Genomic DNA, 27,232 nt, shown 5'->3' with positions numbered 1-27,232 from the left:
CGTAAAGCTGTGAGGATGGGTCATGAGTCATGCTTGGATAGTTCAGCCAGTAGTGCACTTATCTGAAAAAGGCAAAGGGGTCAGTTTGAGTCTCGGACTGGCACGCAGGTTTAATTTGCCAGAAAGTTTTTAAATATGAATGTCTGAGTAGGGATTTGAACCTTGCTTGTTCAAATATGGGTCTATTTTCACACCACACCACCTGAATGAGAAGGCAGCAACCCAAATGCACCAGAAGCAGATGTTCCACAAACACAAAAAACACCGACACTGATACAGGTGTCTTTCTTTGAAATTACAAACAGTTGATGTAACTCTTATTAGAGTGGTTCTTAACAGGACTGACATCATGCAGAAATATGGAAATAGTCATTAGTGATTGTTGTGTTACATTCAGTTCCACTTAAAGTGCCACCAGCAACTATTATATTTACAAATATAAACAGGTCATGAGAATTATGAAAGGTAATAAAATTCACATACATATAACTCTATAACCTTAAATATACTTGTCTTGGTGGATGAATCATGTAGATTTTTAATGTAAAACAGATTTAAATTGGATTCATAATTCAAAGAAGATTGTTTGCCAAATATTTATAACTCACAGAATAGCTGTATGCAAGAAGATTCAACCACTAACACATTAAAAAGGTAAGAATGAAACAAGCAATAGAAAGTCCTAGTTCAAACATCAACAATATTGAAAAGGGTAGATTGCCATTCACCGTAAAGATAACACATTGAGTTGCAGATAGGCACAATGAAAAGACTGTCACACATTAGCTATCAGCCAAAGCCTTCTTCAGAAATGAAAATACACACAAATTCACACAAATAACCATATCTTGCACACATTGACTGCTACCTCCAGCCACTCAAGCCAGAAGGCAAATGTTGTGTTGAAAGAAGGCAGCAATCCAGACTGGGATGACGAATGGGGAGGGGGTTAGGAATGTACGGGCAGTGGGAGAAAAGAGCATTATCTGGTGGAACATGTAGGGGATAGATTGCAGCAGGACAACACTGCCAGGTGCACCTTTGGGAAACCGTGAGGGAAAGGAGAGGGGGAATGGGAGAGTGGAAAGGAGAGGAACAGACAAGGGGAAAAAGACCAGTGGGTGCATTGGCAGATAGTAGCGCACGGTGAGGGTGAGGTGGATGTGAACTAGGAGAAGATGTGGTACACAGGTGCCAGAAGGTATTCGGTAGACAGTGAAGGAACAGCAGATTACCATAGGCTGAGGCAGGGATACTTTTGGAGGCAGAAAACAAGTTTTAAGGATAACGCCCATCTGCGCAGTTCAGAAAAGCTGCTGGTGGAGGGAAGGATCCGGATGGTCTGGATAGTGAAGCCGCCAATGAAATCAAACATGTTACGTTCAGCTGCATGTTGTGCCACAGGGTGGTCCACTTTCCCCTTGGTCCCAGCTTAGCTGTAGCCAATCCTCCTTGTTGGTCCCTGGGCAGTATCTGCAGTGACACGAACTCCCTTATCCAGTATGCATTACAGGCGAGACCACCTGTGAAAGCAGCCATGTCATATACCAGCTGTTGCAATCCTTGCACAGCTATTTATATTGGTGTGACTACCAACCAGCTGCCAATCAGGATGAATGGCCAGAGCCAAGATGTGACCAAGAGCAAAGTGAACCACCCTGTGGCTCAACATGTAGCTGAACATAGCATGCTTGGTTTCAATGGCTGCTTCACAACTAGGGCCATCTCAACCCTCCCCTCCACCACCACCTTATCTGAATTGTACAGATGGGAGTTATCCTTACAACATATTCTCTGCTCCCAAAAATCATCATGGCCTCAATCTACAGTAACCCATTGTTCCCACATCCTTCACCCAATTGTTTTTGTCCCCTCTGTCCCACACCCTCCGACCAGTTCAAATCCCCTTACCCTTAATGTGTGTGCCACACTCTGCCAATGGACCCACCAATTTTTTCCTTCTCTGCCCCTTTCCTTTCTGCATCCTATTTCCCTCCAACCCCACTATCACCACTGCCTCCTGATGCTGCACCTGGCCATGTTGCCCTGCCACAATCTAGTCCCTGTGTACTCTGCCACACAGCCCCCGTGTCTCCCCCCCACTTGTACCCTGCTATCCCCACCCCCTTCCCCGCCCTACACCAGATTGCTGCTTTGTTCAATGTGACAGCTGCATTTTGGCCTGAGTGGCAACAGATAGCAGTTGTGTGTGTGAGGTGTGGCCTTCTGTGAATGTGTGTGTGTTTTCTTTTCTGAAGAAGCCTTTACACAAAAGCTAAATGTGTAACAGTCTTTCCATTGTGCCAGTCTGTAACTCAACATTTCCTCTTTACCTTGAATAACAATCTACCCTTTTCAATATTGTTGAAAGGCAAGAAAAACATAGAAATAAACAAGTACGGGTACAGAACTCACCCTCACTGCTTGGTGTATAGTAAACTTCTGAAAAATATTTAATATATCTGCAACTATGTAGGGACAAACACGAGCAAAATGTTTCTTATGCCGGATCATAGAATTTACCAACCTGAAAGAGTTAACAACATTGCATGAACGCTTTAATCAAAATTATGACAATTTCACTTACTGTGAACAAAGAATAAATTATAGTACTATTTCATCTTTGTTTCTCACCTGCACAAATAAAAAAATAAACTACGCTCTGACTTATAGTATTGCTTACTGAATACACAAAGTACAAGCACAAACTAAAAAAAAAACTAAGGGTTAATCCTATTTAGATATACTTTATAGACAACTGTAAAAAAAAGCTACTATGGAAACTGATTTAATACTGTTTTTTCACAAACTAGATAGATTTTTGCAATGTCAAAAATATGCCACCACTAGCAAGAAATAATAAACAGTGCAGAAATGAAGGTTCTGAGCGTACATACTAATGTAAACCTGTGGTGCATGAAGCTATAAGAAGACTTGATGAAACATGTTGTTGTGTGGTCTTCAGTCCAGAGACTGGTTTGATGCAGCTCTCCATGCTTCTCTATCCTATGCAAGCATCTGCATCTCCGAGTAACAACTGCAACCTACATCCTTCTGAATCTGCTTAGCATATTCATCTCTTGGTCTCCATCTACGATTTTTACCCTCCACACTTCCCTCCCGTACTAAATTGGTGATCCCTTGATGCCTCAGAATGTGTCCTACCAACCGATCTCTTCTTCCAGTCAAGTTGTGCCACAAATTCCTCTTCTCCCCAATTCTATTCTGTACCTCCTCATTAGTTACGTGATCTACCCATCAAATCTACAACATTCTTCTGTAGCTCCACATTTCGAAAGCTTCTATTCTATTCTTGTTGAAACTATTTATCATCCATGTTTCACTTCCATACATGGCTTCACTCCATACAAATACTTTCAGAAATGACTTCCTGACACTTAAATCTATACTCTATGTGAACAAATTACTCTTCTTCAGAAATGCTTTCCTTGCCATTGCCAGCCGACATTTTATATCCTCTCTACTTCGACCATCATCAGTTATTTTGCTCCCCCAATAACAAAACTCATTTACTATTTTAAGTGTCTCATTTCCTAATCTGATTCTCCCAGCATCATCTGATTTAATTTGACTACATTCCATTATCCTCATTTTGATTTTGTTGATGTTCATCTTATATCCTCCTTTCAAGACACTGTCCACTCCATTCAGCTGCTCTTCCAGGTCCTTTGCTGTCTCAGACAAAATTATGATGTCGGTGGCAAATCTTAAAGTTTTTATTTCTTCTCCGTGGATTCTAATTCCTACTCCAAATTTTTCTTTTGTTTCCTTTACTGCTTGCTCAATATACAGATTGAATAACATCAGGGATAGGGGACAACCCTGTCTCACTCCCTTCTCAACCACTGCTTTCCTTTCATGCCCCTTGACTCTTATGACTGCCATCTGGTTTCTGCACAAATTGTAAAAGCTTTCTCTAAGTCTATAAATGCTATAAATGTAGGTTTGCCTTTCCTTAACAAGTTGTAGGGTCAGTATTGCCTCATGTGTTCCAACATTTCTATGGAATCCAAACTGATCTTCCCTGAGGTTGAATTCTACACGTTTTCCCATTCATGTGTAAAGAATTTGTGTTATTATTTTGCAACCGTTACTTATTACTCTGATAGTTGGGTAATTTTCACACCTGTCAACACCTGCTTTCTTTGAGATTGGAATAATTCAATTCTTCTTGAAGTCTGAGGGTATGTCACCTGTCTCATGCATCTTGCTCATAAGACGGAAAGGTTTTGTCATAGTTGGCTCTCCCAAGGCTATCAGTAGTTCTAATGGAATATGTTGTCTACTCCTGGGGCCTTGTTTCAACTTAGGTCTTTCAGTGCTCTGTCAAATTCTTCATGCAGTATCATACCTCCCAATTCATCTTCATCCACATCCTCTTCCAGTTCCATAATATTGCCTCTAAGTGCATCACCATTGTACAGATCCTCTATATACTCTTTCCACCTTTCTGCTTTCCCCACTTTGCTTGAATGGGTTTTCCATCTGAGCTCTTGATATTCATACAGCTGCTTCTCTTTTCTCCAAATTCTCTTTAATTTTCCTGTAGGCAGTATCTATCTTACTCCTAGTGATACATGCTTCTACATCCTTACATTTATCCTCTAACCATCCCTGCTTAGCCATTTTGCACTTCCTGTCGATCTCATTTTTGAGATGTTTGTATTCCGTATCAGCTGCTTCATTTACTGCATTTTTATATGTTCACCTTTTGTCAATTAAATTCAATATCTCTTCTGTTACCCAAGGATTACTACTAGCCTTTTCTTTTTACCTACTTGATCCTCTGCTGCATTCACTATTTCATCTCTCAAAGCTACCCACTCTCCTTCTACCGTATTTCTTTCCTCTGTTCTTGTCAATCGTTCCCCAATGCTCTCTCTGAAACTCTCTACATCCTCTGGTTCTTTCAGTTTATCCAGGTCCCATCTCCTTAAACTCCCACCTTTTTGCAGTTTCTTCAGTTTTAATTTACAGTTCATAAAAAATAGATTGTGGTCGGAGTCCACATCTGCCTCTGGAAATGCCCTACAATTTAAAATCTGGTTCCTAAATCTCTGTCTCACCATTATATAATCTACACTCCTGGAAATTGAAATAAGAACACCGTGAATTCATTGTCCCAGGAAGGGGAAACTTTATTGACACATTCCTGGGGTCAGATACATCACATGATCACACTGATAGAACCACAGGCACATAGACACAGGCAACAGAGCATGCACAATGTCGGCACTAGTACAGTGTATATCCACCTCTCGCAGCAATGCAGGCTGCTATTCTCCCATGAAGACGATCGTAGAGATGCTGGATGTAGTCCTGTGGAATGGCTTGCCATGCCATTTCCACCTGGCGCCTCAGTTGGACCAGCGTTCGTGCTGGACGTGCAGACCGCGTGAGACGACGCTTCATCCAGTCCCAAACATGCTCAATGGGGGACAGATCCGGAGATCTTGCTGGCCAGGGTAGTTGACTTACACCTTCTAGAGCACGTTGGGTGGCACGGGATACATGCGAACGTGCATTGTCCTGTTCCCTTGCCGGTCTAGGAATGGTAGAATGATGGGTTCGATGACGGTTTGGATGTACCGTGCACTATTCAGTGTCCCCTCGACGATCACCAGTGGTGTACGGCCAGTGTAGGAGATCGCTCCCCACACCATGATGCCGGGTGTTGGCCCTGTGTGCCTCGGTCGTATGCAGTCCTGATTGTGGCGCTCACCTGCACGGCGCCAAACACGCATACGACCATCATTGGCACCAAGGCAGAAGCGACTCTCATCGCTGAAGACGACACGTCTCCATTCGTCCCTCCATTCACGCCTGTCGCGACACCACTGGAGGCGGGCTGCACGATGTTGGGACGTGAGCGGAAGACGGCCTAACGGTGTGCGGGACCGTAGCCCAGCTTCATGGAGATGGTTGCGAATGGTCCTCGCCGATACCCCAGGAGCAACAGTGTCCCTAATTTGCTGGGAAGTGGCGGTGCGGTCCCCTACGGCACTGCGTAGGATCCTACGGTCTTGGCGTGCATCCGTGCGTCGCTGCGGTCCGGTCCCAGGTCGACGGGCACGTGCACCTTCCGCCGACCACTGGCGACAACATCGATGTACTGTGGAGACCTCACGCCCCACGTGTTGAGCAATTCGGCGGTACGTCCACCCGGCCTCCCGCATGCCCACTATACGCCCTCGCTCAAAGTCCGTCAACTGCACATACGGTTCACGTCCACGCTGTCGCGGCATGCTACCAGTGTTAAAGACTGCGATGGAGCTCCGTATGCCACGGCAAACTGGCTGACACTGACGGCGGCGGTGCACAAATGCTGCGCAGCTAGCGCCATTCGACGGCCAACACCGCGGTTCCTGGTGTGTCCGCTGTGCCGTGCGTGTGATCATTGCTTGTACAGCCCTCTCGCAGTGTCCGGAGCAAGTATGGTGGGTCTGACACACCGGTGTCAATGTGTTCTTTTTTCCATTTCCAGGAGTGTATTTGAAACTGTCCAGTGTCTCCATGGGTCTCCCATGTATACAACCTTCTTCACAATTCTTAAACCAAGCTACGATTAAGTTATGCTCTGTGCAAAATTCTACTACACGGCTTCCTCTTTCATTCATTATCCCCAGTCCACATTCATCTACTACTTTTCCTTCTCTTCCTTTTCCTACTATCGTATTCCAGTCCCCCATGACTGTTAAATTTTCATCTCCCTTCACTATATGACTAATTTCTTTTATCACATCATACATCTGCAGACCTAATTGGCCTATAAACTTGTACTACTGTGGTACGTGTGGGCTTCATGTCTATCTTGACTACAATAATGCGTTCACTATGCTGTTCATAGCAGCTTATCCTCATTTCTTTTTTTAAATTCATTATTAAAGCTACATCTGCATTACTGTTTTCTGATTTTGTATTTATAACCATGTATTCACTTGACCACAAGTCTCGTTCCTCCTGCCAGCAAACTTCAGTGATTACCACTATATCTAACTTTAACCTATCCATTTCACTTTTTAAATTTTCTGACCTACCAGCCTGATTAAGCGATCTGACATTCCACGTTCTGACCCGTAAAATGCCAGTTTTCTTTCTCCTGATAACGACATCCTACTGAGTAGTCCCTGCCCGAAGGTCCGAATTGGGGACTATTTTACCTCCGGAATATTTTACCCAAGAGGAAGCCATCATCATGTAACCATATAGTAAAGCTGCATGGCCTCAGGAAAAATTATGGCTGTAATTTCCCTTGCTTTTAGCCGTTTGCAGTACAAGCACAGCAAAACCGTTTTGGTTGATATTACAAGGCCAGATCAGTCAATCATCCAGACTGCTGTCCCTCTTCAGGAACGATGTATTTGTTTGGCCTCTCAACAGATACCCCTCTGTTGTGGTTGCACCTATGGTATGGCTATCTGTATCGCTAAGGCATGCAAGCCTTCCCACCAACAGCAAGATCCATGGTTCATGAGGGGGAGGGGGAGGGTGATGAAAAATAACTACTAAATTACTTTTGTTATAAGAATTATTACTAAATTTTGGGACATGAGACGCTTAAAGTAGTAAATGAGTTTTGCTATTTGGGGAGCAAAATAACTGATGATGGTCGAAGTAGAGAGGATATAAAATGTAGACTGGTAATGGCAAGGAAAGCGTTTCTGAAGAAGAGAAATCTGTTAACATTGAGTATAGATTTACGTGTCAGGAAGTCTTTCCTAATAGTATTTGTATGGAGTGTAGCCATGTATGGAAGTGAAACATGGACGTTAAACAGTTCCAACAAGAAGCTTTCAAAATGTGGTGCTACAGAAGAATGTTGTAGATTCGATGGGTAGATCACGTAACTAATGAGGAGGTATTGAATAGGATCGGAGAGAAGAGAAATTTGTGGCACAACTTGACTAGAAGAAGGGATCGGTTGGTAGGGCATATTCTGAGGCATCAAGGGATCACCAATTTAGTACTGGAGGGCAGCGTGGAGGGTAAAAATCATAGAGGGAGACCAAGAGATGAATACACTAAGCAGATTCAGAAAGATGTAGCTTGCAGTAGGTACTGGGAGATGAAGATGCTTGCACAGGAAAGAGTAGCTTGGAGAGCTGCATCAAACCAGTCTCTGGGCTGAAGACCACAACAACAATGATGTACTATGGTATATTTTGGAGTTATTCCTCACTTGAGATATAAAAGTATTCTTCATACAAACTAAAGTACTTAAAAAAGTTTGTGCAGTTCACAGGTGTAAATCGTGTAGGCATCTGTTTAAGCACTCGAGGGTATTAACCAGAGCCTAATATTACATTTTATAATTATTGATGAAATTCAATCAACAACCCATTTAAGTTTGAGAGCAGGAGAGATATTCACAAGTACAATACTAAAGCCATACTATCCTTGAGTGAATGTAACTTTTACACAAAAAGGAGTAAAATACACAGTTATACAACTCCTTAACAATTTTTCATGGAAATTACATGTCTGACAAACAAAAACAAGTACTCAGCAACTGATCTGACCACTTATATGTGATCATATAAATATTATGACTTGTACAGATTTTGTTCAATTTACACAATTTTACCATCTATATGGTCTATAGAATACAACTAAATAAAATATCATATTTACCTGAGCAAAGATGAACTCCCTTTTCTTTAAGAGGCTCCTTGAGAAAAATTTATTATCATCACATTCAGACTAATCAAAATTACAAACTAATACAAAGTATCTGCCAAAAAGTTAACATTACATCTATTGTAAACTTGTGCCATTTATTGATTGTCTGCATGTTGATAATACCAGGAGAAATAAAATAAACATAAAGAAAACGTTAATTTTCACATCATTTTCTTTTCTACCTATTTTTCTTACAAACCCTGCATTCTGTGATATAACTATTTTTAATTATCACCATCCCCATACGTATAGGTAAATAAGGAAAAGCCCCAACAAGCTATGACAAAAATTTAAAACCAATGATAATAATTATTAGCGTGGCAGTTGTAAGCATCTAAAAAGATATATTTTGCTACGCCAGAAGGCGAATAACAAATGATAAAAAAAAATCCTTTCAATTATTTTTGTCAATTAATAGAGAGACTTTGTATTTAGTTCTCGAGTGGAAAAGACATTTTTTTGTAAGATGTGTGTGGTAGCCATTTAAGTTGTCTGAATAATAATTATTATCGGAACAAAACGAAGAAGCTATTCAGTTATCTTCCGTGCAATACGTAAATGTCATGTCACCAGTGCTGCCTGTATATAAGGAAGAGGTCCGATAAATGAAAATTACATTACCTACACGGTCAAGAATGATAAGTTTTGTGGCATCAGAAGAAGAAGCACCTAACAGGAATGTGCAGATCTCGACTACATGGAAGTTAAGTTCACGTTAAAATGGACTCAAAGGAGAGAAACTATAAAAATCCAAAATTTGGGCGTTAATTGAAAATAACTGATTTCTGTTAATCTCTTTATTTATGTACCCTTTATATATATATGATGTATGGATGTGTGGATGGATATGTGTGAGTGTGCGCGAGTGTATACCCGTCCTTTTTTCCCCCTAAGGTAAGTCTTTCCGCTCCCGGGATTGGAATGACTCCTTACCCTCTCCCTTAAAACCCACATCCTTTTGTCTTTCCCTCTCCTTCCTTATTTCCTGATGAGGCAACAGTTTGTTGCGAAAGGTTGAATTTTGTGTGTATGTTTGTGTTTGTTTGTGTGTCTGTCGACCTGCCAGCACTTTCATTTGGTAAGTCACATCATCTTTGTTTTTAGATATATTTTTCCTACGTGGAATGTTCCCTCTATTATATATATAGAGGGAAACATTCCACATGGGAAAAAATTATATGTCTGCTTGTGTCTGTATATGTGTGGATGGATATGTGTGTGTGTGCGAGTGTATACCCGTCCTTTTTTCCCCCTAAGGTAAGTCTTTCCGCTCCCGGGATTGGAATGACTCCTTACCCTCTCCCTTAAAACCCACTTCCTTTCGTCTTTCCCTCTCCTTCCCTCTTTCCTGATGAGGCAACAGTTTGTTGCGAAAGCTTGAATTTTGTGTGTATGTTTGTGTGTCTGTCGACCTGCCAGCACTTTCATTTGGTAAGTCACATCATCTTTGTTTTTAGATATATATTTCCTACGTGGAATGTTTCCCTCTATTATAACCACACACACACACACACACACACACACATATATATATATATATATATTTATTTTCCACGTGGGAAAAATATATCTAAAAACAAAGATGATGTGACTTACCAAACGAAAGTGCTGGCAGGTCGATAGACACACAAACAAACACAAACATACACACAAAATTCAAGCTTTCGCAACAAATGGTTGCTTCATCAGGAAAGAGGGAAGGAGAGGGAAAGACGAGAGGATGTGGGTTTTAAGGGAGAGGGTAAGGAGTCATTCCAATCCCGGGAGTGGAAAGACTTACCTTAGGGGGAAAAAAGGACAGGTATACACTCGCACACACACACATATCCATCCGCACATACACAGACACAAGCAGACATTTGAAAAGGCAAAGAGTTTGGGCAGAGATGTCAGTCGAGGCAGAAGTACAGAGTCAAAGATGTTGTTGAAAGACAGGTGAGGCATGAGCGGCAGCAAATTGAAATTAGCGGAGATTGAGGCCTGGCGGATAACGAGAAGAGAGGATATACTGAAGGGCAAGTTCCCATCTCCGGAGTTCTGACAGGTTGGTGTTAGTGGGAAGTATCCAGATAACCCGGACGGTGTAACACTGTGCCAAGATGTGCTGGCCGCGCACCAAGGCATGTTTAGCCATGGGGTGATCCTCATTACCAACAAACACTGTCTGCCTGTGTCCATTCATGCGAATGGGCAGTTTATTGCTGGTCATTCCCACATAGAAAGCTTCACAGTGTAGGCAGGTCAGTTGGTAAATCACGTGGGTGCTTTCACACGTGGCTCTGCCTTTGATCGTGTACACCTTCCGGATTACAGGACTGGAGTAGGTGGTGGTGGGAGGGTGCATGGGACAGGTTTTACACCGGGGGCGGTTACAAGGGTAGGAGCCAGAGGGTAGCTGTTACAGTGGGACCTGAGAATACAGCTGTTATTTCTGGAATACGTATCAGATTTCACATCTACACTGACATGAGAATACCAACATCTCTTGCTTCCAAACATATTGCCTGCCCGCAGCTCTATTATTGGCTGTGTAGATCCAGCTGACACACCCCCTTTCAGTATCCTCATACATCATGGTGAGTGTCGACAACATTACAGCAAGAAACACGCAAGTATGCCACTGACCTCTATCTAGACTTTTACCGTCTCCTGCAGAAATGAATACTATTGGTGAGTATTTGTTCAATTTTAAAATCAGTTTGAGTTCACTATAAATGGATTCAGCCAAACTTTAGTTTAAAAGTGATAGATGTTCATAAAAAGCCAAACTACATGGTATAGATTCCCATGGCTGGTAACAAAATGAAGTTTGTTGCTTGTTCATTGCTCCCCTACCCGCAATCATCGTAGTGCTCACTCAGCTGAGCTGGAGCAACTGAGAACAACTGACTGCAATATTGTCTAGTGTGCCGGTCATATGCAACAATACCAACTACTACATAAATAAAAGATCGCAGTTACAATTCAGTCCCATTCTCTAACTTTTGCCCGCTGCTCAATCTAGTGACATCTGTTAGTACCATCTCCATGAAGGGTCTTGTCACTGTAATTTATTTTCACGATAACAATTAGTCAGTTTAATACGATGTATTTCCTTTGTTAGACCTTCCATTGTGGGTAAATTTTCCTTTTTGTTTCAACTGAAAGGCACCATCATGTTCTAAAGCTGATTACAAGTTGGTAATGTTTTTATGCAATAGTCTAATACATGAACAGCGACTGAATTTCTCATTTGCTATCCATTTAGTAAGTCATAACTGTCTCTCATAACCATATAAAATACTGATCTGGGTTCTGAATCAACTAATGTTTTTTGAAGTACATTATTTCTGTTTTTGAATGCTACCTTTATTTAAAAAGCAGCACTAACGTTTTTATATGATATCCATATATGTATGATAATGTTTATTACAAACCTCTTCAAATACAATGACAGTTTGTAAGATGATAAAATTTAATTCTACTTTCTCCTGTGTTTCAGAAAACTGTCTAATTTAAATCAGAGCAATAGACTGTTGCAGTGGCTAGTTCACAATTTCTCGCATATCTCTTGCACTAGAGTCACATGAGTCAATATCATGTGATGGTTCCAGCAACATTGATACTGTGTGAAGCACTTCGGCATATCGGGAAATCTCAAGCCTGTTGGAATGTATCATTTGCAGTAATGAATTCTTCATGCCAAATAGGACCGGGTACCAGTTGCACCACACAATAATTCAAGAAGCTGTGTATTTGTATATTTAAAAAATAAATTTTACACAAAAATATATTCAAAAATGAAAGGAAACAAAAGTCTATAACTAACTTAATGCCAGTAATCCTTCACATATTTCAGTTGTTCGAGTTACAATGGGAAAGAGCTGGCAAGAGTTGTATATCAAACTCTTGCTGAATGATGCTTTCAGTTTTATGATTGGACTGCAACAACTGAACCATATTCTTTATGAGAGCACTGATTGCACAGGCAAATGATGGAAAAACTTTTTTGCTGAAAATACCTTACTCTTATGTTTTATAGGGTGGGAAACCAAATATGATACTTAAAAAACTGTATCACCCACCATTTCTTCGCATTTTACAGTGAAATTTATTAAATTTAAGTGATTTTTTAAAGAATTTAACAGCTTTTATATAGTTAAAATAATTTAAAAAGGAGGTGTAATGAATGTAGATGACATTGGTAGCACTGCTGGAAAACATTTGCTGGCAAAAAAAAGGTCGATTCTATTTTTATGTTAACAGGTGGTGTTTTGTTTACTGTCAACCTAACCTCACTTTCCCGTTTCCTGTACATGTGTTCAGTACAATGTCTACTCATGGTTGTAAAAACTCTGCTGACTGCTTTTGTTATATTTGTGGTGAATTTGTGATTGAAAAACAACAAAGAAACATTACAGACTTTGTGAAAAATGTTTACTTGGATCTAAACTTGGTGATCAAGATAAATCTTGGGCGCCACATAAGATATATTATGTGTGTGTTGAAGATCTGAGAAAATGGTCCAAAAAGGAGAAAAAAGTCTTTGGATTTGCTGTTCCTGTGATATGGAGGGAGCCAAGAAGTCATACCAATGATTGCTACTTTTGCAGTGTTGATATTACTGGTCATAATTCAAAAAACAAGAAGGTAATAAGCTTCCCTAACCTTCCGTCCGCCATCTGACCAGTAGGGCATGGTATACATTTGCCGATTCCTGAACCACCCAGCCTAATGAATGAGTTTCGTATTGAATACAAAAAGGAAGTCTGGAGGCTGTTTATTGATTCATCCAAAACTAGTTTAAAGGCTGTTTCATTACACAATGGTAACCTGTATGCATTTATACCTGTTGGACATTCTGTACATATGAAATAAATCTATGAAAACCTAGAAATAATGCTAAATAAAATAGGCTATTCTGCTCGTGGTTGGATGATATGTGGCAAACCAAAAATAACATGCATGCTCCTTGGTCAGCAAGGTGGCTTTACCAAATTTCCGTGTTTCTTGTGTGAATGGGACAGAAGGGCTTGGGATCAACACTGGTGCAGAAAGATCTGACCTGTGAGGGAGTCTTTAAAACCTGGTGAGAAGAACATTCTACGCAAAAACCTTGTAGGTCCAAAAAACATACTCTTATCACCTCTACATATAAAGTTAGGTCTAATAAAACAGTCTGTAAGGGCTTTGCCTAAAGATGGACTATGTTTTAAGTATCTCTGCCAAAAGTTTCCACACCTTTCAGAAGCTAAACTAAAAGAAGGCGTCTTTGTCGGACTTGACATTAGAAAATTGATGTTTGATGTTAACTTTGAATCTACAATGACCTTAAAGGAGAAAGTAGCATGGGTATCATTCAAGCAAGTCATTACAAAGTTCTTAGGACATGAAAATGATCCAGAATATGTTCCTATCATAGCTACAATGTTAAAGAAGTTTAAAACTTTAGGATGTTTAATGAGCCTGAAAGTTCACTTTTTGAACCGTCACCTTGATTACTTCCCGGACAATATGGGAGATGTTAGTGAGGAGCATGGAGAGCGTTTTCACCAGGACATTAAAGTGATGGAAGAACACTACGAAGGCCGCTGGAACACCAGCCTGATGGAGGGTTACTATTGGTCACTTCACCGAGAAGTTCAGCAAGCGACTTATTGTAGAAAAAGCTACACAAGAAGCTTCAACGAGAAAAGAGTAAGAAAATACAAACCAAATCCAGCTGACAAGTGAAACCTCTATTAACATATATCATTGTTTTAAGTAGCTTACTGTAAATACAAACCATGCTTATGTTGTAACAAAGCATTTCATTAATTTCCCCATTTACCATATGGCATCAGATTTTTGTACTATATAATAAAAAGCACATTGCTCGAAAACTATGGGTGATACAGTAAAACTAAGGCTAGATTTGGATTCAGCTCATAAAAATCTATAAAGATCAGCTATCAAAGTAAAAAAAAGTTTTTCAAAAAAAAATTTTTGTTGGCCTGTGCTATCTATCATATCCAGTAATGAGGGACGTCCTACCCAAGATCATTCCAACCCCTCCTAAAGTGGTTTTTTATCACCTAGACAACTTCACAACATCCTGGTCCAAGGCACTTCCACTCCCAACCCCTTGCCACAGGGGTCGTATCCCTGTGGAACTCCACGGTGCACAACCTAACCATCCAACCACTGAGCACTTGTTACTCCAGTCCTGTCACAAGCTTATCCTATCCCATTGAAGGCAGGGCCACCTATGACAGCAGCCATGCCATATACCAAATCTACTGCAGCCACTGACAAACAAACAACTGTTCACCAGAATGAATGGCCAAAACCAAACTGTGGCCAAGAACAAAGTTAATCACCGAGTGGCACTACATGCTCGAGTTCAGTGGCTGCTTCACATGCCTCTCCACTAACAGCTTATCTGAACTACGCAAATGGGAATTATTCTAGCAACATATCCTTTGCTTGTGTAACACTCCTGACCTCAGTCTTCAGAAAACTATTGTCTCCACATGCTTTACACAACAATTTCTCCTTCGCCTGTCCTGTCATCCCCTCCCAATACACATCTCCACATCACCTTTGTCGCGCACTGCATCCTGTGTCCAGTACCCGGGAATTGCATGTCTAGCCATTGCAACTGCCACCCCTCCCTCCGACTTTTCTAGCCAGCAAACCTGCTACCTCCCTCCTAGCTGCCAGCTATTCGCCCCAACCCCACTTTCTGCATCCCACCTCTCTCTACCAGTCCCACCAGACAAAACCACTGTCCTGTCCTAGCCACCTGCCCACCCTAGTCTCCTTTGAGATACCCGCAGCCTACAGGGTATTATATTAAAGTAATAGCATTAATTGTGATACATCTTGTTGCAGCATCATCTCGTAGAATATCTCCCTGCGCTCCAGGGGCTATCCAATATGTAAGATGGATGACAAAAGCTATTCAAAATGTTTATATTGCTTGACAAATTTGAATTATGAGTACAAGAAGAATAAACAATTTGTGATATTCATATTTTCCTACTCGCTATGTATGTCGAAGCATGGTTCTGTGCCCCATATTTTCCTACTTCCTATGTAAGTCAAAGCATGGTTATGTGCCCTTTCTGAAAGCAAAGCACTATTTTTTTGATTACAACTTCTTTAAAAATTTCATATGGAACATGGTGTGGATAGTGATCATTCTTATCTGGCTTTACAAAACTGACAATCATTTACAACAACTGCTGCCTTGACGATCGCAACTGGTCTTCTGAGTGAAAATTAAAATAGTAATTTACTGAATTCACCCATCAGACAAAATTATTAAATGGATTCAAATAGAAACCAATCAAATTGTCAATAATACCACAGAACAGTTAGTTTCTTATAAAATAAGAGTATTTTTTGTCAGATTTGCTTTGAGTGACTGGCTCCCTAAGACAAGCCCTTCACAGTGGCACGAAAATAAAGATTTCATCAACTCTCTACATATAGCTACTAAACAAAGTTGTGAATGATCTAATGCCCTACATCTAGCTATTAAACAGAGTTGTGAACGATCTGGCTGAGGCAGGTCAGTAGCAGGTGGTCGAGAGACAGGCAGCAACAGAGAAGTAACAAATTTTGTGACTTTTACGAGTTCCTAAGCAGGAGAGAATTTTATATCATCATCTGTGCGCTTTAATAGTTTAGTTTGTTGAGTTTCTGCATGTTTATTTAATATCTAATAGCCACAGTTCTAGCATTTTTGTATGCATCAGAAAGTAAACCAATTTTTTGACATATTACAAGTTCCTAATCTGGGAGAATTATTTAGTTTCACCTGAGTGCTTCAGTAGTTAGGTTTTTGAATCTCTACATGTTAATCTAATTTATTAGACACAGTTCCTGCGTTTTTGTCAAGGTCTACAGTAGATTTTTGTAGCACGAGTTGCCAGTCAGTCAGGCAGTAGCAGCCAGCCGAGACACAAGCAGCAACAGGGAAGTAACTGATTTTGTGACATTTGTGAGTTCCTAACTAGAAGCGAGTTTTACAGTATCATCTGTGTGCTTTAATAGTTTAGTTTCTTGAGTTTCTTCATGTTAATTTTATATCTAACAGCCACAGTTCTCGTGTTTTCGTTTGCATCGGAAAGTAAACCGATTTTGTGACATATTACAAGTTCCTAACCAGTGGCGAATTATTTAGTTTCACCTGAGTGCTTCGGTAGTTAGGTTTTTGAATCTCTGCATATTAATCTAATTTATTAGACATAGTTCCTGCATTTTCGTCAGGGTCTACAGTAGAGTTGTGCAGCATGTGCCGATAGTCCGATTATCTGTATAGTTCAGTTTTCCATGGTCTTTAGTATGGGCAGGGACTGCGATTGTTGTGTGTGGATGTGAGCCGAGTTGGTGACACTTCACTCTTAGCTCCAGACTGTGATGGCCTCGGTTACACAGCTTGCGGCTGCAGTTGATGGGCACCACTGTTATGGGCCGGCCGTGGCTATCCAACAGATGTTCAGCACGTCCAAGTCCGCCGATCAGCCCTCACCAGTGGCCAGCCCAGTTACTGCTCACACTGTGGTTGACCCCTCACCTGTGGTCAAGTGGGAGGTCGCCCGGGGTGTAGCAGACAGTGAAAGACTTCCCAGATGGCCGCACATAAGGCCTCCCGGGTTTGCCTGACAAACACGTTGCAGGCAACTGACACTGTCGCTGAGGCACATGCTGTCGCCTGTCCTGCTTCAGAGGAAAACCTCTCAGGCTGCAAGATCCGAACAATCACAGAGGGTGGGATTATTGATAGTTGGGAGCTCCAACGTTAGGGACATGGCACCAAGAAGGGAAAGAAAACCAATGTGCTCTCCGTGTGCGTACCCAGTGGAGTCAATCCAGACGTGGAATGGGTCCTCCCGGATACCATGATGAGCACAGGATGCAGCCAACTGCAGGTGGTTGCTCACGTCAGTACCAATGATTTGTGTCAGTTTTGATCAGAATAGATTCTCTCTGGTTTCGAGCTGCTAACAGAAGTGGTAAAGGCTGCCAGTCTTGCTTGCAAGATGAAAGCAGAGCTAACCATTTGCAGCATAGTCGACAGGACCAATTGCGGACCTCTGGTACAAAGCCGAGTGGAGGGTCTGAATTAGAGGCTCAGACGGTTCTGTAACCGTGTAGGCTGCAAGTTCCTTGACTTGCACCAAAGGGTGGTTGGGTTTCGGGTTCCACTGAATAGGTCAGGTGTCCACTATACACAGGAGGCGGCTACACGGGTAGCAGGGGGGGGGGGGGGGGGGGGGGGGGTGTGGACCGGGCAGTTTTTAGGTTAGAGGGTCTCAGGAAAACACAAGAAGGGCTTCAGTCACAAGGGGTGCAGGCCAAACACAGGAAGATCATTGATACAGGAACCATAGGTATAACAGTTGTAAATTGTCGTAGCTGTGTTGGGAAAGTACCAGAGTTCCAAGTGCTAATAGGAAGCACTGATGCTCAAATCATTATAGGCACTGAAAGCTGGCTACAGCCAGGAATAAGCTCAGCCAAAATTTGTACAAAGAACCTAATGGTGTTCCAAAAAGATAGGCGAAACCAGTTGGCGGTGGCGTGTTTGTTGCTGTTAGAAGTAGTTTATCTAGACGCGAAATCGAAACTGATAGTACCTGTGAGTTAGTACGGACAGAGGTCATTGTTGGTAATCAGATTAAAATAATAATTGCATCCTTTTGCTGACCTACCAATTCAGATGATACAGTTGCTGAAAGGTTCAAAGGAAACTTGAGTTTGATTTCAAACACGTACCCAACTCATATGATTATTGTTGGTGGTGTCTTTATTTTACCCTCGATGTGTTGGCGAAAAAACATGTTTAATTCTGGAGGTATGCATAAAACATCATTTGAAATTGTGCTAAACGCATTCACTGAAAATTATTTTGAACAGTTAGTTCATGAGCCCACGAGAATAGTAATGGTTGTGAAAACACACTTGACCTCTTAGCAACAAATAATCCTGAGTTAATAACGAGCATCAAAATGGATACAGGGATTAGTGAACACAGGGCTGTCACAGCGAGATTGAATATTGTAACCTCCATATCCTCAAAAAATAAACTAAAAATATACCTATTCAAAAAAGCAAATAAAAATTCACTTGACGCCTTCCTGAGAGACAATCTCCACTCCTTCCAAATTAATAATATAAGTGCAGACCAGATGTGGCTTGAATTCAGAGAAATAGTATTGGCAGCAATTGAGAGATTTATACCAAATAAATTAACAAGCAATGGAGCTGATCCTCCTTGGTACACAAAACGGGTCGGAACACTGTTGCAGAAACAACAAAACAAACATGCCAAATTTAAACAGACACAAAATCCCCAAGATTGGCTATCTTTTACAGAAGCTCGAAATTTAGCGCAGACTTCAATGCGAGACGCTTATAACAGTTTCCACAACGAAATTTTGTCTCAATACCTGGCAGAAAATCCAAAGAGATTCTGGTTGTATGTGAAGTATGTTAACAGCAAGAAACAATCAATGCCTTCTCTGCGCAATAGCAATGTACACACTATCGAAGACAGCGCTGCCAAAGCAGAGTTACTAAACACAGCCTTCCGAAATGCCTTCACAAAAGAAGACGAAGTAAATATTCCAAAAGAGAAATCAAGAATAGCTGCCAACATGAATAATGTAGAAGTAAAGATCCTTGGCATAGTGAAGCAACTTGAATCACTTACTAAAAGTAAGTCTTCTGGTCCAGACTGTATATCAGTTAGGTTCCTTTCAGAGTATGCTGATGCATTAGCTGCATACTTAACAACCATATACAACCATTCGCTCAACAAAATATCCGTACCAAAAGACTGGAAAGCTGCACAGGTCAGACCAATATTCAAGAAATGTAGTAGGAGTAATCCACTTAATTACAGGTCCATATCATTAACGTCGATATGCAGCAGGATTTTTGGAACATATATTGTGTTCAAATATTATGAATTACCTTGAAGAAAACGGTCTATTGACACATAGGCAACATGGGTTTAGAAAACATCGTTCTTGTGAAACACAACTAGCTCTTTATTTGCATCAAGTGTTGAGTGCTATTGACAAGGGATTTCAGGTTGATTCCGTATTTCTGGATGGCTTTTGACACTGTACTACACAAAGCGCTTGTAGTGAAATTGCGTGCTTATGGAATATCATCTCAGTTGTGTGACTGGATTTGTGATTTCCTGTCAGAGAGGTCACAGTTCGTAGTAACGGAAAGTCATCGAGTAAAACAGAAGTGATTTCTGGAGTTCCTCAAGGTAGTGTTATAAGACCTTTGCTGTTCCTTATGTATATAAACGATTTGGGAGACAATCTGAGCAGCCATCTCAGGATCTTTGCAGATGACACTGTCATTTATCGACTAATTAAGTCATCAGAAGTTCAAAACGAAGTGCAAAAGATTTAGAAAAGATATCTGAATGGTGCAAAAATTGGCACTTGACCCTAAATAACGAAAAGTTGAGGTCACCCACATGTGCTAAAAGGAATTCGTTAAACTTCAGTTACACGATAAATCAGTCAAATCTAAAGGCTGTAAATTCAACTAAATACCCAGGAATTACTATTACAAACCACTTAATTGGAAGGAACACATACAAAATGTTGTGGGAAAGGCTAACCAAAGACTGCGTTTTATTGGCAGGACACTTAGCAAATGTAACAGATCTACTAAGGAGACTGCCTACACTAGACTTGTCCACCCTCTTTTAGAATACTGCTGCGGGTGTAGGATCCTTACCAGATAGGACTGACAGAGCACATCGTAAAAGTTCAAAGAAGGGCAGCTCGTTTTGTATTATCACGAAATACGGGAGAGAGTGTCATTAAAATGATACAGGATTTGGGCTGAACATCATTAAAAGAAAGGCGTTTTTCGTTCCTATGGAATCTTCTCATGAAATTCCAATCACCAACTTTCTCCTCCGAATGCGAGAATATTTTGTTGACACGGACCTACATAGGGAGAAACAATCAGCACGATAAAATCAAAGCTCGTACGGAAAGATATAGGTGTTTGTTCTTCCCACGCACTATACGAGATTGGAATAATAGAGAATTGCGAAGGTGGTTCGATGAACTCTCTGCCAGGCACTTAAATGTGATTTGCAGAGTATCCATGTAGATGTAGATGTAGATGTGTCTAGCTCAAGGAGGACTACAAAATACAAGAAACAGAAGCAGTGTATTCTTCAGGTTGTATCTGAGTACTGGCATGAGTTTCCAGGGCATAAAGAGGAACTTTATCAAAGAATAAGTGATTTTAAAAACAAATATATGCCTCATAAATGTTGTATGTAGTACCTTCGTATATTTCATCAACCCTCCATGTCTAGCTATTAAAGTTGTGAATGATCTGACCCTCTACATCTAGCTATTAAACAAAGACAAAATAACAATAGTTATAGTTAAGCGGAAAGAAATAAAAATATTTTTAGGTAAAAGATAAATAAGTATTTGTGTGATTTGTCTTTCTTTTTCTTCAAATATGAGAACTGCGAGGCATCCCTCTCTCTTTTCCTATGTAGGCCAAATCATGCACAATACTTTTTTGTGCAATGGTATCAAACATGGGGTATCACAAAGAAAAAATTGAACTTGAAAAAATGAGCGCCACAGTAAGGATGATACTGGATACATCTTCCTGAGACACACCACTACATTCCCAAAAGATACAGTCTACAAAGCAAAGTTTAGTTCATTGTTGTCTCCAGTAGGGTTAAATTCCAACAAAATGGTAAAGTTATGTCAGCAGTCCTGCTTAGGTCATTTCTGCAAATCACTGTTAGCTCTGCACAAAAAATTTATAAAAAATCTGTTAATCACTCTTTTCTCCAATTGTAAACTCTTAGCATGCCATATAATACCAAACTGTGAACTGATATTAGTACATTGACATCTTGGCTCAGTGAAAAGCATGAAACCTTGGTTTAGCAGATAGGTGGATGCAACTCTAAATGCATACATCACCCCTTTTCATTGCGGCACCTCTCCTCTCTTTCTAATTTGTCTCGTCTTTTGTCTATCTTCATTCATTATACAAACACAATCTTCATTATTCAAACCTCCTTCATCCTCTCCCAAAAAAAGATCACAATGTCATCATATACAATGCAGGACGGATATTCATTCCACCAACAAAGTTTCAGTAGTTGTTCCGAAATAATTGGTGAGAGATTTAATGTCAGGAACATAACCTTCATGATATAGTTTTATGGCTAATGACATTCCGGTATGTTATGGAAACACAATGTTTTGAGGTAGTTCTATATCTGCACATAGTGTCAATGTAATGATAGATGCCCTTCTGCAAGATACATAAGGGAAATGTAAGAGAAGTTTATCATTACATTTTTACAAAGAGTGCACTGTGATATGAATTAAAACAACAAGGATCACTCTATAAGTTAAATATGGCAGACTATACTGAATGTTCATGTGTGTTATTGACAACACAAAAGAAAATATGATGGGTATCCAATAAGAAATGCAACACTTTCTTTTTCCCTACAAGCAGGTTGCTTTTACTTAGGATTTCAATGCACCATATTATTCCCCACTTTTCTGGTTTAAAAAATCCTATTTTTAAACATAATCATTGTTCAATGTGACAGCCTTACACCACCTTACTGGGAGGGCCTGCGTGTCTGCATGGTAGCACTCTATTGGTTGACATCAGAACCAATACCTTGCTGCATCAATAACCTCCCCATCAGCCATGTACTGCATCCCACAGTGTGCATCCTACATTGGGCCAAACAGATGGAACTCAGAAGGTGCAAGGTCTGTGCTGTAGGGTGGATGAGGAAAAACAGTCTAAGGATGTTTTGTGATCTCCTCTCAGATGTGTAAACTTGTGTGAGGTCTTGCTATGTCATGGAAAAGGAGAAGTTTGTTGCATTTCTGTGGTGACAAACATACTGAAGTAATTTCTTCAATTTCCTGAAGGTAGCACAATACACTTCAGAGTTGATCATTTCACCATGACAGGGGAGGGGGGAACACATCAAACAGAATTACCTCTTCGGAGTCCCAAGAGACCCTCGCCATGACTTTACTGGCTAAAGGTGCAGCTTTCAACATTTTCTTCTTCAGAGAAGAGGTGATGTTTGTTTCTACGTCAAAGTGATGAACCCATGTTTCACTGCCTGTGATGATGTTTGAGAAAAAATTGTCACAATCAACCTCATATCACACTAGTAGCTCGGCTCATATGGTCCTTCATTGCTGTTAGGCAGCAAGGAATCCAGCAGGCACACACATTTGAGTACCAAACTAGTGGACGAGTATGACAGCACTACCAATAGAGACATCCTTTTGTGCAGCGAGGTGCTTCATTGTGATCCATCAATCATCTTGAATGAGTGTGTTTGCGTCTTCAACACTGGAGAAGTCACAGCTGCATGTGGCCAGCCAGCACGCTAGCAATCAGACAGGTTTGCGCGAAGAGGGTGAGGGTGCTGGTGGTTAGCAGAGATTGAGGCCAGTAGTATTATGAGAAAAAAGGATGTGCTGCCATGGTAGCTGCCATCTACGTAATTAAGAAAAGCTGAGGTTAGGAGGAAAGATCCAGAAGGCACAGATTCTGAAGCAGTCATTGGAAAAGAGCATGTTGTGTTCAGCAGCGTGTTCTGCAACTGGATAGTGAACTGTATTCTTGGTCACAATTTGGCGGTGGCCATTTGTTCAGGCAGATTGTTGGTTGGTCATACACACATAAAATGCAGTGCACAAATTGCAGCATAGCCTGTATACGATATAGCTGCTTTCACGTGGTCCTGTCTCTGGTGGGACAGGATATGCCTGTGACAGGACTGGAACAGGAAGTGCTGGCTGGGTAATTAGGCAGGTCTTGCACGTGGGTCTTATGCAGGGATGTGACCCATGTGGCAAAGGGTTGGGAATTGGTGTGGCAGAGGGACAGATCAGGAATTTGTGTATGTTGGGTAGGCAGCAGAATACCACTTTAGGAGGGGTAGAATGACTGTGGGTAGGATGTCTCTCATTTGCGGGAATGACAACAAATAGTCAAAGTTCTGGCAATGAACATGGTTAAGTTGCTCCAGTCTGGGATGATGAGTGATCAGTGATGTGCTCCTTTACAACTAGTTCTTAAGGGTGGTTGGAGGATTATGGGTGTATGAGGACATGGCATGAGAAACTGTGTTTGAGAGCTAGGTTTGGGCGATAGTGCCTGTCTGCGAAGGCCTTAATGAGACCTAGGCAAGGGAACTCTCGTGCTGTAGAGGCATCATCCACATATGGCCAGATGATATGGGAGGGATTTTTTTGGCGTGGACGGGATAACAGCTTCCAAAATGTAGGTAATGTTGATTGTTAGTGTTTTGTTGCGCACTGGTAACCACAAATGGGTGGAAGATAGCCAAAGATCTGTTGCTGTAAGAATCTGAACAGGCAAGCAAAAGATTAGTTGACACAAAGGCAGTTTGAATAAATATATTGTACTCAACTTATTCTGAAGAACTGCTACACTGTTGACAACTGCTATGGCCTTAGCTAGCAGTAAGTAGAGGCCTGGCATGGATGTGTGTCTATATACACTGAATGTTTGCCAGCAGAGCAAACTATCAACAACTAGGAGTGATGTCTGGCACCAATGAGCAACACAGAACTCTCGGTACAAGCATAGAACTACCAGTAGAAGTAGAAGACTGGTGCCCAGGTAGCCATTGGTTCTTCACTGGCTGTGATGTTCAAAGTGCAGTTCATGGCACCTGCTGCAATCTACAAGGAGCCGGCTCTGGGGTGAAGGGAACAGGAGAGAAGGCTGTGGAGAACTCCGGCAGGATTTCTTGGCCCATCAATGAACTTGAAACAGACAAGGGGTTTGGGGTTTTGTGTGGTTAGGAAAGTTTCTTCTAGATAGCCCATAAACAAAATGAATAGGAGGGAGCCACCCATGTGTCAATGGTTATGCTGCGAATTTTTTAAAACGTGTCTTCCCCTCAAAGGGAAAGTAAGTACATGTGAGGATGTAATTGGGTAGACATATATGGCTTCGAGCAAGAAGGACATTGGGAGGGGTAGTGCTGAATAGCAGCAAGGCCATTGGCAAAGGGGATGTTGGTGTACAGGGAGGTAGAATCAACACTAGCGAATAGCAATCCCGATGGTAATGGGGTGGGCATGGTCAAGAGTCAGTAACGGGAGCAGTTTGTATCTATAATTATATGAGGATATGCTGTAGGCAATTGATTGGAGGTGCTGGATGACAAGAGCATGTCCTTCATCATGGCTTTCACTAGCTATCATTGTGCCCTGAGATGATGGACATCCTACCCACAACTCTTCACATCCGTCCTAAAGTGATAGTCTGCTACCCATCCATCACATACATCTTTATGCCACACCCTATCCCAAAGCCTTGCAACATGGGTCATATCCCTGTGGAAGAGCCAGGTTCAAGATCTGTCCAATTCAAACACTCAGCACATCGTACTCTGGTCTAGTCACAGCCTTATCCTATCCCAACAGAGGCAGGGCCATTCTTGAAGCAGCCATGTCATATACCAGCTCTGCTGCAATTGCTGCACGGTATTTTAGGTGGGCATTACCACCAACAAACTATCCACCCAAAGTAATAGCCACTGCTAAACTGTGGCCGAGCGCAGCATTCGATACTCAGTTGCAGAGCATACCATTGAACGCAACATGCTCAGTTTCAATGGTTGCTTCACAAACAGTGCCATATGGATCCCTGCCCATACCATCAGCCTTTCTGAACTACGCAAATGGGAGATACCCATGCAAAACATCCTTCATTCTCTTTATTCCTGACCTCAACCTCAGGCAATCCCCTGCAGCCACATCGTCTCCCATTTTCTGACCCCCCCCCCCCCCCCCCACATCATCCCCATTGTCTGCTGCACAAACCCACCAATTCTGTTGACTAAGTTCACCTGCAGCATCTCTGCCATGAATTCCTATATTGTATACTTGCTGCCTCCCTTTGAGGTGTCATCCAAATTTTCAGTCTTGTTTGTGTGCCTTTGGATGACTCAACATCTCTACTATTCTCCTGAATAATTTACATTCTAATATATTTGTATCTGAATATAATTTTGAAGTAATAAGTTGAAATACATAGTTTTCACAATTTAGATGTGAGAAAGTCAGAACTAACACATCATTCATAAAACCTGGTTTGGTACAGATAACATTAAAATGTCACTCACTTTTCAAGTTTGTGGCAGCATGTAGCTAACATTGCCAATTCCGACACAGAATACTCGTGATTACATGTGACATCCGCTCTTTCAGCAATAGCAGAAATCAAATTTCTCACACATAGAAGCAAAAGTGGCACACGATCCATGACATGAACCTCCCATTTTATCATCATTGCCATAAGCAGCTGTAGGCACATATCTGAAATGTCTACCATCTCAGACACACTGCCAATCAATGATAATTCAGCTCGTAAAACTATTGTCAGGCAGAGATCCAGAACTACTGGTACAAGCTGCACCTGGAAGATGAATAAAACAACAGGTTAAAATACATTTATGCACAAGCAATGCATTTTAACATTAATATATAACTGAAAAACAGTATTTTTTTCTGCTCCATCATGCATTACATGTCATATCCATACCAGGCGCAAACCTGGTGCTGCAAATGCAAGAAAGACTCATAGAAATGTTCCCATATGTAATATATTAGGAATGGTACATGGGCAGAAAAGGTCAAACAAGTAAGAAAGGCATAAACACTGATTTTATTATTAACTGCTGCTCACACAATTTGTTCATCAGAGATGTAGAAAAGATGCTGTACACAGACAGATTTGCACCTAATGGCCAAAATTGGAACCAATTTTTTTCTAGTGTAAATCAATTACTCATTAGCATATCTATCAAGTGCCACTGCCATATGACAATTACAGCCCACACTGCATATCCATGAGAAGCTGCATTTTAATTAGAACCATCCGGTACGTGGAATGTTAGAGACTAATATTAAAAATACAAAAGGATTTGAAGTACAGGGCACTACCTAAACTACTGGTAGCAACAACTCAAGCGTGTTTTATTAAATCTTTCGTATCAATTTCATCAGCAACAATTCTTACTTTAGATATACCGTATATTAACATAATATCAATATAATGGAAGGAAACATTCCACGTGGGAAAAATTATATATAAAAACAAAGATGAGGTGACTTACCGAACAAAAGCGCTGGCAGGTCGATAGACACACAAACAAACACAAACATACACACAAAATTCAAGCTTTCGCAACAAACTGTTGCCTCATCAGGAAAGAGGGAAGGAGAGGGGAAGACGAAAGGAAGTGGGTTTTAAAGGAGAGGGTAAGGAGTCATTCCAATCCCGGGAGCGGAAAGACTTACCTTAGGGGGAAAAAAGGACAGGTATACACTCGCACACACGCACATATCCATTCACACATACAGACACAAGCAGACATATTTAAAGACAAAGAGTTTGGGCAGACATGTCAGTCGAGGCAGAAGTGTAGAGGCAAAGAAGTTGTTGAGAGACAGGTGAGGTATGAGTG

The 27,232-nt window shown here is 41.1% G+C and overlaps 1 protein-coding gene across 2 annotated transcripts in view; it reads right to left on the bottom strand.

The window, feature by feature from the left end:
- Positions 1–27,232, bottom strand: part of LOC124596012 — a 137,879-nt gene that overhangs the window by 5,416 nt on the left and 105,231 nt on the right. For both annotated transcript variants that reach the window (XM_047134967.1, XM_047134966.1), the window contains exons 12-13: positions 25,889–26,181; positions 2,416–2,527 (exon numbers count right to left, since the gene is read on the bottom strand). In XM_047134967.1, coding sequence (XP_046990923.1) covers positions 2,416–2,527; positions 25,889–26,181 — 405 coding nt within the window. The remainder of the gene's footprint in view (positions 1–2,415; positions 2,528–25,888; positions 26,182–27,232) is intronic.

Source organism: Schistocerca americana, chromosome 2 (assembly GCF_021461395.2).
Source record: "Schistocerca americana isolate TAMUIC-IGC-003095 chromosome 2, iqSchAmer2.1, whole genome shotgun sequence".
Taxonomy (NCBI): domain Eukaryota; kingdom Metazoa; phylum Arthropoda; class Insecta; order Orthoptera; family Acrididae; genus Schistocerca; species Schistocerca americana.
This window is presented reverse-complemented; position numbering and strand designations above follow the sequence as displayed.